This window comes from Dermacentor variabilis, unplaced genomic scaffold (assembly GCF_050947875.1).
Source record: "Dermacentor variabilis isolate Ectoservices unplaced genomic scaffold, ASM5094787v1 scaffold_13, whole genome shotgun sequence".
In the NCBI taxonomy this organism is placed as follows: domain Eukaryota; kingdom Metazoa; phylum Arthropoda; class Arachnida; order Ixodida; family Ixodidae; genus Dermacentor; species Dermacentor variabilis.
In genome coordinates, this window is record NW_027460291.1 from 31,878,816 (window position 1) to 31,895,396 (window position 16,581).

Consider the following 16,581-nt stretch of genomic DNA (forward strand, 5'->3'; position numbering starts at 1 on the left):
CTTGGTCCACATATAGGAGGTTGCTTGCATACACGTCTGGGCCACCATACTGAATGCATGGCGTTACTGGAACTCTTTCTCCCTGCGTTGTGTTAAAGAAAGCATGGTTAAATTTAGACGATATTTAATATGCATAAAAAGAGGTGAGGCGTGCAGACAGGATACAAGAGTAGAGAAGTGGACAACACGAACGCAAAAAACACGAAAAATTTCATGAAATTGTTTTAATGCATAAAATTCTTGTTCTATGTGTCATTCATTATAAGGGTTCATAACCGCAACCTACTTCATATATAAGCAGGTAGAGTTATCAGCTTGGTCAGTTTGTACAAGCTCGTTTGAGGCTAGAACTTGAGTTTCACAAAGACAACCTCAACATTCTTGATTGAAAAAGGAACACCTCAGATGACACGCATTCCTGTGAGTAGGAATTGCACAGTTCAAGAAAAACCAATTAAAACTGGCGCACCGATCCTGAAAAAAGAATAAGCACCTGCTACTGCAAAAAGCTGATTAATTGATAGGTTTTAATAGCACAAAGGCATCTTTGGCCAAAGAGCGCCGAGTCTATACTGCAAAAGAAACTTAGCGCATCTTTACAAAGCAAATACATGTATATAAAGATGACTGATGCCTCTCTGCACTACAGTTGCTTTGCTCTAGCATGAAGTCATTTTCATGCACGAACACTACATACGCACGCTACACCCAAGTGTAACACCTGCAGAATTAAAACTGGGCAGCAATGAAGTCGCAACCTTTAACCCTTGATCCCGAGCTGTACTAGTGACTGGAGGTAGTACCAATATCGCTAATGACGAGTCGCACTCTTTCTGCCCGATGTTATGCTTCTCGTATTATCAAAGATGAGTTACAGTAGGCATTGAGGGCAAGCTGCCCTCAAGAGCAGCTTTTATATTTGTGTTATTTCTAACCAGAGACCAATGAAGTAATATGTTTTTAGAATGTGAATGACACCAAAAAAGTGAGTACATAAACAAGTTTGGAAAATTTTTCCGGAATTAACTTGGGGGTTAACGGGTAAAGCGGCAATCGAGAAACTAGAACAAGCTTTGACATGTTTGCTACCAGTGAGCGCTAGAAAATCTGTTGGCATTCTGTAGTTTTGTCCAACCCAATGCAAAATGGATTCTTAATAACCAATGAAATGAATGGAAAGGTATCATGAAGTATATTTCGTGAATGTAATGCAGAATAACTCAACTTGTGTTACTATATAATCTCCACTCGATTAACCTGCACTTTCTGAACTAGTTCAGGAGGTGCCGCATTTCACTACCCGTTCCACCAGTTCAACATGGCAGCAACTGCACGTTCTGATTTGTTTTACTTAGTGCAAGCTTTTGTACAGGGCGAGTTCACAGCATTCCCTGCATTTGGTCGAAAGGTAGTGGATGTTTACGCAGCAGGTGTGGTGCCGCTTCTGCACGAGCGAGGTGCAGAAATCAGAGTTTCATACAATAATTACTAGAGGGAACTCTGACGCTAGTGTCTACAGGAGATGAAACAAGAACGGTTGTACCAGCAAGGGAATTATGGGAAGTACATGGATTTGCCTAAACTTCGTCTGTTTGGCTTAAAACGGCTTTCTGACTTTGTAAACTAGCCATTTTCAACAATATACTGTGTAATAAATAAATAAACGTCATTAAAATCGTCCGACGACAGGATTCGAACACAGGAACCTAAGAACAGAAGTCTGACATTGAAACCATTAAACCACAGAGGCATGTAACGACAAGCTAGTGCAACGCCCTAATGAACTTATCGCGGGCATACCAGTGCCTTTAGACGCTTGGTGCATTTCCATTTGGTCACCTGGACAAGCTCAATCATTGCAATTAATAGCAATCATGCGTGTTGGCGGCGTCTTCTGCACTTCGAAGAGTAGAGACTGTGCTGAAATTTACAGTAAGATTTATATAGCGTATAATATACAAAGCCACAAGAACGTCTCAATTCACAAGCACGAAGATCAGACAAATCCATGTGCTTCCCATCATTCCCATGGGGGTACGACTGCAGCGCCAGAGTTCCCTCTAGTAATTACTGTAAGAAACTCTATGGCAGAAATAACCGAAGTGCCTGGCATTTTGTTCCGGAGTAATAAACTAAATTTTGCTGGTCCCATAAATCTAACTGGTCAATATTTCCAAGTTTGAGTGCAGTCACATGTCTAGTAGGCAATTGTGGTATTTAGCATAAGCATTGCAAAGCCAACTGCGATGAAAGTTCACTCTGGTAAATTGGTTATGATCGAGTAGCATAGACTACTGAAGCAATCTCAGCAATCTCAGGAAGGCTAGTGAAGTAATTTTCATATTAGCAGCCTTTAAACAGCATTCGAGCATATGACACATGCACCTCAGATATGCAGATATTTCCTTGACTCAGCAAGAAGCGATGCTTCATGTTCCACGAGGCTACTTCAATCAACGCAGTATTGGTGCTCTCTAAAAACAATGCCAATGCAGATGATCCAAATATTTTTCAGGGGCAACAGTTATGCCTGAAATCATGTTAGATTACAGTTTTTAAACACATGATCAGACCATGTTAGAAGTGCTTCTTAAAATCCTCCTATTTATTAGACTAGTCATATCTCTGTACACAAAGGCTACTAATTAGGTCCCATGCTATATCATCATCTTAACAAAAACTTCACTTAGTAATACACATGCTGTGATTAGATTTCTTTGAGACCACATTGAGATGCTGTACAAGGTGAATTCATTATTTTTAACATGAAGCTCCTGTTGTTCTAAACGAGAAGAAAGGGAACTGAAGGTCAAAATTTTTCTTAATCACAGATGGGAGATGCCAGGGATGGCACGTGGAAACCTATTTGTAATTTTCTATTGAAATGTAGAAATGACAAAGGCAAATGAAAATGGTAAAAAAACGACCAGCCATGGCTGGAGAAAGAACCTACAACCTCTGCATTAGGCACGCGAAGCACTAACCACTGTGCTACCAAGGCAGCATTTAACCGTCCACAATGGCCCCTCAGATTGTCGACTCTCGAACGCGGCCGTAGTACCACAGTGGTTAGTATATCACACGCGTAATGTGAACGTTATGGGTCCGTTCCCCACCCACCGGTGGATGTCGTTTCATCCACTTTCATTTCCCTTGAATTTATCATTTCTATACTTCATATAAAGAACTCGGAACATGTTCCTGTATGCTTTCCTTGGCCTCATTATCTGCTGGCTTCTTCCAGTTCTGTTACTTCCAACACTTATACATATTCTTATCTGGTAAGTAAGGAGCTTTTTCACGATGTTGGAATACAATATAAAAAAATTATTGCAGGGCCGTGGTACGTAGAAAGCCTTACATTGCCCAGGCAAGGTGCATTAATGTAAATGTAAAAAAAAGAACAATTCCCACTTTAGACAGCAATGCTGTGTACTGCTGTGTAACAGGGTTTAAAGAAAACAACTTGTTCAGAAATAAAGCCACCAAACAACGAGGAAATATGAAAACTAGATGAAAATTTGTGCAGTTGCATGTTAAAAATTTAGCACAGCAACAGATGAAGACATAATGAAGGAAGCGCGAGAACGGTTTATTTTGGAAACACGAGGCAATACACTTGAAAGATGCATATGAGCTTACATGTGGAGAAATATTGTTTATGTAGCAGCTAAACTACGAACAGGCCTAGAACACACTGATACAAGGTGTAGAGCATGTAAATCTCATCGTGCCCTTAAGTCAAAGAAACATGGCTTTCTCATGATTCGCTACACATGGCTGGCTCACACAACTTAGCCGCTTCTATATATACCTTGTAAGTACCAGGTGGTCTGTGTATCTTGTGCAAGCTTTAAATATGTACAAGTGCCACGTAGCTGGACAGAACCAAGGTAATGTCGTTTGCCATCGTTTTGAGCAAATGAAAACAATTTTTGCATTTTTCCTAATTAGGTAATTAGCTAATTAGGTAATTACGACGCAAGGGCCAATTACGACCAAGAGCGCCAAGCTTCGAGTACTCAGCGAGGCACAAGTGACAGATTCCTCTCTTGCATGACAGACTCCTGCTGCCTGTTGTCCTCGTGGCATGCGCATTCTCGCTTCTGCCACTGTTCGTCAGGGGGCCGACGACCGCCATGGTGTACGACAAGTTCTACGACGATGTGAGAAATCACTGGTGGACCGTCGTGCTTAACGTGCGCAACCTGTACCGCGAGGTCACATACGTAAGTAGAACCGCGAATCGTAGCGCACATACCAGTGAAGCGCGGGAGTGAAAGAATGTGGTGAAGGGGATAGAAAGCGTCATTTTGTCTATTCTTTTCCAATTTTTCTTTTCGTGCTTCACGATACAATTCCTTGACCCCTACCCCTAAGAAAATATCCTTTTACGTAATTCCCATGCTATTACATGCTGGTACATTCCCATGCTGGTACATTCGCGTTTCCACTATTGTCTTCTTGTCTGAGGCACAGCACCTAAAACAAGCATAGAAAACATATATTTATTACAAAAGAAATTTTTGCGCCTAATAGATAATGCACCATACCTTAGCCACACTGCCCCACTGTTTAGAAAACATCAACTGCTTACACTGTGGAATGTTATAAACAAAAAGATAGCGTTAGCTAGTTACCTACAAATGCATTCCGATCCTACGGCTTTTTTTCAACAATATCTAACGAAAGCACACACCTACAACACCCGGCACATATGTTACAATAAGGAAAAAATACGTACAAACTACGGCACCCAGAAACTTAGCTACAGAATTTCCAGTTTTTTAAACGATCACCATCCTGCTGTAAACATTATCCAAGAAAGTAAATCATTCAAAGCTTTAAAAAATAACATCACTATGTATCTATTGTCACTGCAGGCATAACCACTCCTTTTTTTTTTCTGTTGTCTATTACAGCAATTTTCCCAATTGTACATACATATTCAATATGAAATAACTCTCGTCTCAATGTTACCAACCACTCTGTATTTCGATCTTGTTTAGTGTTTATTTTATGCGCTGAATGTCTTGTGCTCTCGAATGGGAGCAAGGGCACAGACTCCTTGTCAGGCAACCACTTGCCTTTTGGTCTGCGCCCTAGGCAACTGTACCACGTTGTCTGAATAAACTCTCTTTGTCTTTGTCTTATAATAATTCCTCGTCGAGGGGGGTCAGCTGGGAGGGAACTTACGTATTCATCACCGAGTCACGCTATTTGTGACAACCCCTACGTGATCTCGCATGTAGCCCCCCCCCCCCCCTCATTCACTAACTCTGCACGCTTCGTCGATCGGCCTGCTACAGCGATTCTTGCAAGGGAATCGAAAGCCACCCACTGCACTCTTCTTATCACTGCTCGAACGCCAGCGGAGCTTATCGCTAAATATCTTGAAAACTACTGCAAAAGCAGGAGTTGCAGGCTGATACGCGAGGAGCGTAAAGGAAATGCAAAAAAAAATGCCCTGTGACTTCGTACAAGATAATGGTGGAGACAAAAATAGCACGGCTGTGTGACGAATGTTCAGTGCGCTCCCCCCAAAAAATGAATAATGGTGGTTTTACGCGCCAAAACGACTTTCTGATGGTGAGGTACGCCATATTAGGTGACTCCGGGAATTTGGACCACCTGGGGTTCCTTAACATGCACCGAAATCTAAGTACGCGGGTGTTTTCGCATTTCGCCTCCGTCGAAATCTGGCCGCCGTGGCGGGGATTCGATCCCACGACTTCGGGCTTAGCAGCCCGACAGTGCACTCCCAGTTGACCTCTGTAAAAAGCTATAATTGTACTTAAGGTTAGCGTACAGAAATGAGTTTATCGGGGAGTCGTTTAGGCGACAGCGCTGATGCGTGACGTATTCTCGGCATTATCCCGTGAGTATAGATACGTGCCAACGTTCTTGGTTTGCCCCCACTTTGTCTCTGGTTTTTTTTTTCGGTTTATTCCTTATTCAGTCACGCCATTAAGCTCAGATTGTATTGTAGTATGTAGGTGCGTATGACTGATAAGTCTTGGTTCGTAGTTGAGCTTTGCACTTGTAGTTTTCGACCATGTCCTCTTCCATGCGTTGATCTTTAACGCGTATTACCTACTCGCCCGAGCCTATACACCCTTTCAAGAATTTAAAAAGAATATAAGATGCATGCCTTGCACATTTTTGGTGTTTCTTAAGCATATAAATACGGAAAATTCTTTCTGTTTGCTTTTCGTGACATCGAATGTGTTCAGCTGTCGTGCCGCCGTCCTTTGATTTGCAGGGTCTGAATGCCCACTTGTGGTTCATCTCGGCGGATTTCCAGCTCTTCCTTGTGGCCCTGCTATTCTACCAGATTACGCAGCGGTAATGTGTTATTCTCGTCTTGTCGTTCATGGCGGGATTTTAGATGCGGGGAGACTTGCAGATGTGCCTCCGAGTTATAATTAAGCGGCACCTCGTAATCGCGAGGCTGGATTTCAGCCGCGACGCAATTTTTTGTTGAACACACTTCCTCCAGCGATGTGGCGCCTTTGTACCACCGCAGGAGGAACTGCTAACACACGCGCGGTATGCCAGCCCACATCGCCAGAGCGCTGCTGTGATCGTGCGCGGCCCATCTCGCGCATGGGAGGCCGCTCCATGAGACTGCGACACTCAGTACCCACTTGGGCGCCACTTGCCGTAGGCTCTACACGAATGAAACAGTGCCGGCAGGGTATACTGCGCGGGGCCGCGTTTACAAACAGTTCGCCCAGTTGATAGCACCAGTAAACAAGGGCTTTTATTTCATGTTTACGTAGTCGGTTTATTTATTCTCGATTTCTTCAGTTATATTATTATCTTTATTTGTGTGTTCATTTATTATTGTGCAGTATGTAAATAGTTTACGTCCTCCTGTTCTATCTTCTCTTGCTATCCTCTATTATTGTACTGTTCCTTTCCCTCCCCACTCGTTGGCTCCCACAATAAATGAAAATCACAAATATGAATAATGTTTGTAAATTGCAGGGTGCAACTTAAGGCCTGCCTCATTTTGTTCGTTCTTTGTCACACGGTTTCACAAGTCGGCTTATGTGTTCCCTCTACATACGGCCTGCCAGTTGCTTTGTTTAGTGCTGCTGCCGTAAAGTTCCAACCAAGGGTCAACGTTCCTGCCAGTTTTGTTCTCACACCCCCCCCCCCTTCCCGTGCCTGAACAAGCCACCACTCTCCCTCCAATTGTCTCAGCCCGCCTTGGACAGCACTTTCAGGAACCAGCCCTGGCAGTAGGACCCAGTCTTGATTGCAGGAGCATAGGGCTGCTATTCTCTAAGGCGCAGTCTCGTGCTCCCCTTCAAGGGTTGCACAAACACAATTGTTGAGTCTAATAACGACGGGATGCAAGACCGGCCGTCAGTTGAAGACGCTGGCGCACTGGAAGCGAGTGAGAATCGGTGGTGGAAATGATTAGACCTAATTGTTCGCACCGCCTCTGAAGAGTTTGAAGAAATTAAAAGTGAATCAACACAAAGAAAAGAACAGAAAAAAGGTTTAAAGCTGCACATTATGCAAGGATTTTCATGTTGACGATGTGTGGGGTTTTACGGCGCAAGGGTCAATAATAACGAAAGAGCACGAGGTTTTAATTTTTGAGCTAGAATTACAATGTCAATAATTCGGATGTATGGCAGAACTAAGCACTCAGCTGCAAATATTTTTTCAACCAAAAACTACTTAAAACAGTTACCTCAAGCTTCCCGTCCGCAACTAATTTCTCAACTTAACATCTTAAGATATTATCTGTCGTCCATAATTTTCCTTTGGTTTCTCACTTTTTTTATCTCACGTAGTAATTGTATATCACAAGTTGATAATAGTGTATTTCTTTTGGATGCTCGTAACATTAGCGAGAAAGGAAGATGAAGAAAGGCAAGTGTCGTGTTAGCTAGGGCAATCTCGGTTAGCTACCCTCCTGTGGAGAGAGGGTATTGACAAAGCAAGAAACGTGAATACATAAATGGTTTATTAGAAAGAAGTCGGAACCACCTATAGGCTATTTGTGGTATCGAATGATAGTAAGTGCTGGCAAGCGGACATGTGGAGAGAGAGCAAAAAGAACGTTCGTTAAACAATTTAATAAAACGAAATCCCCGTGGTAGTTCCGACGAGCTCCCGAGATCAGGGTTTACTGTTTCGCTCCTCTACAGGCATAGCCGTCGGAAAAGGCTTTCCGGTGAAAGCGATGCTATTCTTGGGGCGCCATATTTATAGACAAAAACTGATTTGTTGCTCGCGGTGCATGCGCTGTCGTGATTGTCGGCGCAGCACTGCCACAAGAAATGCGCGAACTAGCTCTTAAGCCTATATAATAGAATTTCACATTCTTACCTAGTGTGAAAAAAGACGAGAATAACTGTTGCAACCATCAAAACCAAATGGAATTTTTTTAAAAAATATGAATGGTTGTGACGCGTTCTTGGTTGCATAAATCATTGAATGATGTACTCTTAACGTTACTTTACTAGCTTGCTTGTTCTCTTGTAAAGGACCCATGACCCCGAATTCCCGAGCTTAAGAGAGAGGGAGAGAGGAAAGTAAGGGAGGTTAACCAGAGGTGAGTTTTCGGTTTGTTACCCTTCACTGTGGTGGGAGATATAGGGATTGTAAAGACGACCAAAGCGAGAGAAAGAAAAGTATCAAGAAATGTAGCGTTCCCAGTTAAAGGGCACAGTAGACGTAAAGCATTGCTGTGGAACTGGCGTCCATCTCGTCTACATTTTATTCTCACTTCCCTCTTCTCTTCTCATGTGCCCCGGTTCCCGCGCTTCTTCATCTTCTATTCGAAGGCTCATACCGCTTCACCCTTCCAGGCTTCTTTTGCTAATCCTTCCTGGGGTAATACTTGAAAACGTTTCCAATCGAAGCGCATTCAATTGAGCCCTGTTCACCAATGTACCACACAGTCTTCAATATTCCTTTCTGAGTGGCTGTCTTTGTCACAGAGTAAGGACCATAAAATTTGGCACTGGATTCTCTGACTCCTTTCCTAACTAGAATGAGGTCGGTGACTTGAATGTCTGGGATATCTGAGCAATGTCTCTTGTCAAATTTTTTTTCATTCGCTTACGGTACCTCTCCTCCTGCGATACCTCTCCTACCTCTCCTCCTCCTGTTTCCTCTCCTCGACGATCTGGAGATTTTCTAACAGCTCCAGTTCACGGTCCGCCTGAAGAATAGGGGTCTCTCCTGAAGAAGCGAACTGCGGGCTGCATCACAAGCAACTGGTGTAGGAGCGATTATGATGCCTTACATCTGCTTCTAAAGAGCATTTCCATCCTCCAGGGAAACTATCGTACGTCCTGATGTATTGTTTCACATCTCGTATAGCACGTTCTGCAAGCCCATTTGCCGCGGGATGGTATGGCGCACAGAATTTGATTGATATATTGCGGTCTCGAGCCCATCTTGCCAGTTTTTCACTCTTGATCGCTGGACCGTTGTCACATACGATCGTCCTGGTTGTCTTAAACATATCCCGTTGGAGGAGGGCGATGACACTATTCGCATCTTCTTTTCCTACCCGTGCCGCGACCATCCTAGTGCACTCATCCATGGCCAGAAGAAAAGCTTGCGTTTTTCGGACTCGTTCTCGTTTCTTATTTAGCTTGGCAAAATCCAGGTGTATAACTTCAAAAGGCACGTTCAAGTGGCAAGGTATTATCATGGCGTCCGTAGGCTGCTTGTATCTCACTTTGTTGACTTGACAAATGTGGCATGAACGAGCGTATTGATTGACGTCTTCTTTCATGTGAGGCCACGTAAATCTCTTGACTAGCTTGTTGTAGGTGCGCCAAAATCCGTCGTGTCCTCCAGATTCTGGGCTATCATGGTACAAATAAAGCAGCCAGGAAACCAGCGTTGGCGGGACTTGATAGCGACCTTCCATAAAAATCAATTGTTCAGTACCTTCCTACAATTTTACTTCATTGATTTCTTCAGATTGTTCTTTGTTCGCCTGTGTCATCAGTCTAGACAATGCATCTACATCAGTCAAAAGGGGTCCAGGTCTGTGGGAGATGGTGAAATCAAACTGCTGCAAGTAGTTCACCCATCTGGCGATACGTCCCTTAGGTTGGGTCATATTCAAGAGATGAGTGAGTGCCTGGTGATCCGTGAACAAAGTAAACTTCGCTCCTTCAACGTACGGAAGTACTGAATGGCTTTAAGGACAGCAAGAGCTTCCTTTTCAGTAGGGGTGCAGTTGACTTCAGGTGGCTTGAGGGTGTTGCTGTAGTAGCCTACTACATGTCGCTTTTCTCAGCCGAATGCTTCTGGACATTTCTGGTACAAGACTGCACCTGTTCCATAATGTGAGGCGTCGGTATTCTGTTCAAAGGGTAAAGTGAAATCTGGTATGCGTAGAATAGAATCAGCAGAGATTCTGTGCACCAGATCACGGTTGACTCTCTCACGTTCCTCATCCCACTCAAATGGAACTTCTTTCTGCATTGGGCGCGTGAGGCATCTTGTTTTTATGGCAGTCTTTTATGAAAGGTTTGAAATGTCTTGCTAATCCCAAAAACACACGCAATGAGTGGACGTCATATGGTTTCACCAGTTGGGATATTCTCTCGACGGACTCTTGTTTCGTGCTTTTGGTACTCCCGTCAAAGACTCTTCCAAGAAACACAACGTTTCTTTGAAAGAATGCACTTTTCTTAAAATTAACCTTGAGTTGTGCCAAGCTCAAAGCATTTCATACCGGAGACAGGTGTTCCTGATGCTCAGCCTCTGTTTTGGAGAAGACGATAATATCGTCTATGCACACGTTACAAAATACACCTAGGAAAGGCTTCAGGACTTCGTTCATAATCTTCTGGAACCATGCTGGCGAGTTTTTCCAGCCCAAAGGAAGCCGGTTATACTCGTACAGATCGAAGGGCGTGATAAAAGCAGTCTACATTTTTGTTTCTTCGGTTAGCGGGACCTGCCAGAAACCTTTGCACAAGTCAATGCGTGAAAAACTCCGGCAACCACCTGTCTCATCTATAATCGTGTCTATCTTCGGCATGGGAAATGGTATAAGTTCTGTCTGGCGATTGAGAACCCTGTAATATGTGCACTGTCTGAAAGTTCCATCTTCCTTCGGCGGAATAGTTATGGGAGAGGCGAAGGGTGACACCGAAGGCCGGATTATATCGGCGTCTAGCATCTCCTGCAATTCTTTCTTCAACCATATCTTGCGTTCTCTTGACATGCTATAAGGTGATTTTCGGATGACGGTCTTGACAGTTAGTTCGAAAGGCACCTTGTGCGACTTCATCGCTTGTGGATAGCTTCCTAGCTTCCTATGTACACCAGTTCAGGGTAGGTCGTTGCAATATCCTCCGCGCACTTGACAATTCGCAAGTTATCTTTTCTATCCTGCTGTGTCTCTTCCCATGATAGTCCTGCTACTAAAACCGCATCGTCCCAGTATACGTTGATTTTTAGTTTCCATATGTCTGTTCTGGATAGCAGAAAGTCGTACGTCACCCCCGTTATCACCAATGCTTCACTCTCTATTTCATGACCTTGGAACTCGATGTTTACTGAGGCCCACTGATTATGCCTTGTCACTTTTCCATCGTAACCTTGCACCCGTAGTACTCTTCCACTATGCAGGTGACTTGCATCTACGAGCTTGGCATTTATTATAGACACAGAAGCACTGCTGTCAGCCAAAGCCATCATATGTCTGTTTCCCACTTTGACAGGAATGTGAAGTAGGCTAGAGCAAGTTAAATAAACAGTCTCAGTTTTGGTCAGCGAGTCGGACTGATCACCTTTGTTTATTAGTTTTTTGTCGTCGAAGACTCTTGAGCGTCTGAAAGTAGGGATACAGGGTCGTTGTCGACATTATTCACTCGACCTCTGGGAGCACGCCAACTCAAGTTCCCTGTGCTGCCTGCAAGGCGGCTCCGTTCTCGCGGATTACGGCTTGACCAATCCGCGCCGGACCGTCTGAAGCGACTGCTGGAGCTAGCGGTTATATTTTCTTCTGAAGTAGGTGGTATGTCGTGAAGGCACTCCAGGAGCCCGTCCATAGATTTAGGTGATCGTACTTGCACTAGCTTCAGGACTTCGGCGTGCAGTCCGTGCATTATTAGTGCTACTACGCCAGAAGGACGAAGCATAGGCTCGGCCAGCCTTAAAAGGTGGCGTTTTTCAAAGAAATACTCGACGGGGAGCCCTGCTTGAATTTCAAATTAAGCGCGGCGTCCAATCTTTGCACTGGTTTGCTTCGGAATGTCGTCAAGAATTTTTCCTTCCACTGGTTCCAAGAGTTGCCAGCATCTTCAATAATGTGCAGATTGTACCACTTCCGTGCAACACCTCTTAAATAACTACGCATGTTAGTAATCCTGTCCTCATTAGAGTGCCATTTGTTCTTCGCAGCGACATATTCATAGAACTCAAGCCAACTTTTTGGGCTTGACGACATGCCGTCGAACGCATCGGGCTCTACAAAATTAGTCGCCGGCTTCTCAGCGTTTAGAGAGCTTATAAGCGATGTCACCAGCTGGTTTTGTTGCGCAATCTGCTCTTGTTATAGCTGAAGAGCTTTCAAAACGAGGCTCACCTCATCTGTCGAAGACCGTGATCCAGAGTCCTTTCGACGCATCGGTTGAAGAACAAATTCGTCGAAGATCGCCAGACGCAAATTTACTTTCCCCGCACCCTTCCGACGTAGTTCAGCAATGTCCATGGAAGCCTTCTCTAAAACCAGGTTCACGAGTTCTGCCGAGTTGAGTTCGCGAGGTAGTTCCACCGCTGGTTCGTCTTGAGCTTGGTATCTCGAAAAGATTATCTTCTCTGCGGAGGTCTCCTCGAGGAATAATGTCACCCACATGTTGGAGTCGGTTGTGGGCTGCGCCAAAATAATGTAGCATTCCTAGTTAAAGGACACAGTAGACGTAAAACATTGCTGTGTAACTGGCGTCCATCTCGGCTACATTTTATTCTCACTTCCCTCTTCTCTTCTCCTGTGCACCGGTTCCCGCGCTTCTTCATCTTCTATTCGAAGGCTCATACCGCTTCAAGAAAACAAAACAAGAAAAACAGCTAATAGAAAAGGCGTTCCAATCACAGGCGTTGAACAGAATTATCCATTGCATGTTAAACCATAGGCGTGCCACAGCACGCAGGCAAAATTTCAGTGGGTGCGGTGCAGTAGGAAAACTTTATTTATTTATTTTGTGTCGGAGTTGGGCCGTACAGCTGCCCGGCAACACTGAGCAGTGAAAAAATGAATTGGCAAACTTTGAAACGGCTCCTTTAGGCAAAGGAACCCGATATCGAAAGTCATGCTTTTTGTGTACGGCAAACACTGGAAGTGATCACAGGAGCTGGAATACGCCAAGACAGCCATGCAGGCTTGTTTTTGCACGAGCTTCTTTGCAGTTTTCTGCTGCTTTTTATCATGCCAGGGAAGGAATTGCGGGCACAATTCAACGGCAACGCCCTTGCTGCAACGTTGGGGGCCAGAGGGCGCGGAGCAACACGTCCCATGTGGTCTCGAACTGTTGAAAACGGACGGCACACCGGTAGCTTCTCATTCTCTGAGAGAGAGACAGAGAGAAAGCATTCATTTGTAATGAGATTGGGTGGCTTCCTCGTAGGGTGGAGCCCTTAGTTCATGGCCATATTGGCTCGCGGCACCCCGCGTGCCCGTCGGATCAGCCATCGCTGCTCTTGCGGGTCTGAGCTGCTCAGCGCAGTCTCCCAGGAGGAAGGTGAAGGTGAAGGAAAAGGGGAGTAACCCGGAGGCTGAGGGCACTCGCAGGGGCAATCATATACTGTGGGCTTTGCTCCACAGTAGGGACAGTATGAGGGACGTTGTGTGGAGTGGAATAGGTGGAGATAAAAGAGGTAGGGAAATGGATTAGTTTGAAACTGTCGCCACGCGACGGCATCCTCACGGTTAAGGGAATTATGTGGTGGAGGCAAGTGTATCCTGGTATATCTGTAATATTGTAGAGTTTGAGTGTAGTTCAGTGGTTCGGTCGGTGCGTCGTCTGGGTTGGACAGCTCTTGCAGTGGCGCCCGGTTAGCGAGTTCTCGGGCTACCGCATTAGCGCGTTGGAGAGGCGGCTAGGATACCAAATACCAAGAAAACTACAACAGGATAACCGCACACTTCTTGCGCTTAGCGTTCACAACAAAATTTACGTGGCCCCTATTCCCCGGAATGTGCACCCTAACCGTCATAAAGGCCGAACAAAGGCAGGAGCACAAGCCCTGGCTCGACTCTTTGGCGATGACACATCGAACACACAGGTCCTATACACCGACGTGGCCCGCTAGCCACAGAAAGATGCCCTACGTCTAGTCGTACTAGATAGTACAGACATTCTGAGGGCTTCCGCCTCGCTCAACATTGTGGACCGTGGCACAGCGGAAGAGGCTGCTGTCGCCCTAGCCATCGTACACGTTTCAACCATGCCGGCACCGGATGGACCCATCACAGTGGTCACTGATTCACAGACTGCCTGCAGGACTTTGGCACAACCGAGGGTGACACCCCACACACCGCATGCTTACATCATTACACCCCACAGCGTTACACAGGGTGCGTATCGTCTGGACACCTGGACAAGCATCATTTCCTGCCGTCACACAATTCATGCCGAAATGGCGGTCGATGTCGATAGGAGGAATTGAAAGGCGCCAATTCGAAATTCACTTACAACTATATTGTCACGTTGTAGTGACAGTGAAGAACACAGTAGCGAAAACTGTGATTCACGGAACTAGCTCTTTATTGGGCGAACCTGGGCCCAGCAAAACAAGTGTCACTCATTAAAGCTAATAGCTACAACTGCTCACGATTATATGACAGTTCGGGTACAATAAATATTTAGTGCGCATTGTAGCTAATGTAAGTTACCGCCATCCCCAATAAAATGCCCGAAGTCACAAATGGAGACTAGGGTTAGCCTGACCCAGCCTGCTATAATACGTCCTGTCTACAAAGAATTTCAGGCCTCTCTTCTTGTGTTTCAGTAACCTCCATAGTATCTTGGCGTTTATTGTTGAGCTTTAATTTCAATTACATGCGCGAATATCAAAGGGAGCATTGACTGGTTCCGTTTCATAACACAGCAAGGTAAGTCGTCGTTGACAAATGAGAATAAATGTGATAATAGTATTCACGCTAAAACAGGCAACGCATTGTCGGAGCAGCTTCGTGCCCCCGTCGTAGCCGCTACACATTAAGCGATGCATTTACTGCTGAGCTTGAACCACGAGACGTCGCAGAAACTACGCATTTGACAAAAGTGGCTGATTTCGGTTTTGTCAAGCAGGTGTATTCTGAGTCCCTGTTTTGATTCCGATGGTACTATCGACGCGAAATATGACTTTCGCATGTTGAATGACTTTCCAATGAATGACCGTGCTTTCCTAAATCCTATCCGGCTATACCTTTCTAAAACGGAATAATTCTTATTCAAACTGCAATTGAAGCATTCGCCAGTGTGTAACGTGGGTAATGTGCGCGATGGCCTAAATCGTGTTTTATTCATCTGCACTCACTTTGCGGCTAGTACGGCTACTCTAAAATCTGTTTTAAATTTACGTAGCAGCTCTATGAGTGTTCAATTATGCACGTAGACCTTAGGTAGGCGCTGGTAGTGCACTGCACGCAACGAAGGGGCTCTCAGTCTCCTTCCGAGACACTTTGCAGTAACAACTTAGTGTGTGCATGTGTTGGATGTGATCATGTATGCTATAAATGAGTGAATAATTTCATCAATCATTCTTAGCTTGACTGACTGAAAAGAACCAAAGGAACCGAGGGGATAGGTTTTTGTTTTTGACAAAAACCTTATGACGCTCACAGGTAAAGAAGCCAAGGAAACCATACGGCATAGTAACTGTTTTGTACTAGAATGTTGAATTAACCATAAAGAAAGGAACTTAATCTGAATGAAATGACAACTGGCCGAAAGTAGAAGCTAGGTCCACATCGTCCACATCATTCGTGCGATGTTCTACTCATTGAACTACCATTGCCACTTTCCTCCGTCCTCTTTCTTGAGTATTCTTGTAGGTGTACTTGTTCTAGGACTAGGTGCTAGGTGAATGTTCAGGCAAACTTCTGCACCACCCAATAAAATTGTGTCTTTAATTCTCTTTCAGAAGACGTCACCTTGAATTCATAGATGCACGCCGCATGATCAACATTGTTGTACTTATATTTCCAGAAAGCGTGTCATAATCGCTGCCTTCACACTGATCTCAGTCGCATGCTGTTGCTTCACGGCGTGGCAGGTGTACGGGACCAAGTACCAGCCAGTCATGGTAATGCTGACAGAGACCTTCGAGTAAGCCTAAATTTTTTTCTTGCCTCAAGTTTCCCGATCGGTTGGTCGCAGCACGATACAGTGACCATTCGTCGTCCGTCTTGTTTTCTTTTAGCCACATTGAACCAATATGCGATGAAGCCAAGGAAAACATAGTGGAAAGACAGATTTATTTCCAAATTGCATAGGGGGAAAAGATAGGGTTAAATTTCAGAAACCTGTTAAATAAGAAACGGACAGGACGGTTACGATTTCCCAGGGTGTGATTTTCACT

The 16,581-nt window shown here is 44.7% G+C and overlaps 1 protein-coding gene across 1 annotated transcript in view; it reads left to right on the forward strand.

The window, feature by feature from the left end:
- LOC142566635 (nose resistant to fluoxetine protein 6-like) overlaps window positions 1-16,581 on the forward strand; it is a 96,918-nt gene that overhangs the window by 50,059 nt on the left and 30,278 nt on the right. Inside the window, exons 8-10 of the mRNA XM_075677469.1 lie at window positions 4,064-4,229; window positions 6,263-6,345; window positions 16,209-16,328. Of these exons, the coding sequence (XP_075533584.1) occupies window positions 4,064-4,229; window positions 6,263-6,345; window positions 16,209-16,328 (369 nt within the window). The remainder of the gene's footprint in view (window positions 1-4,063; window positions 4,230-6,262; window positions 6,346-16,208; window positions 16,329-16,581) is intronic.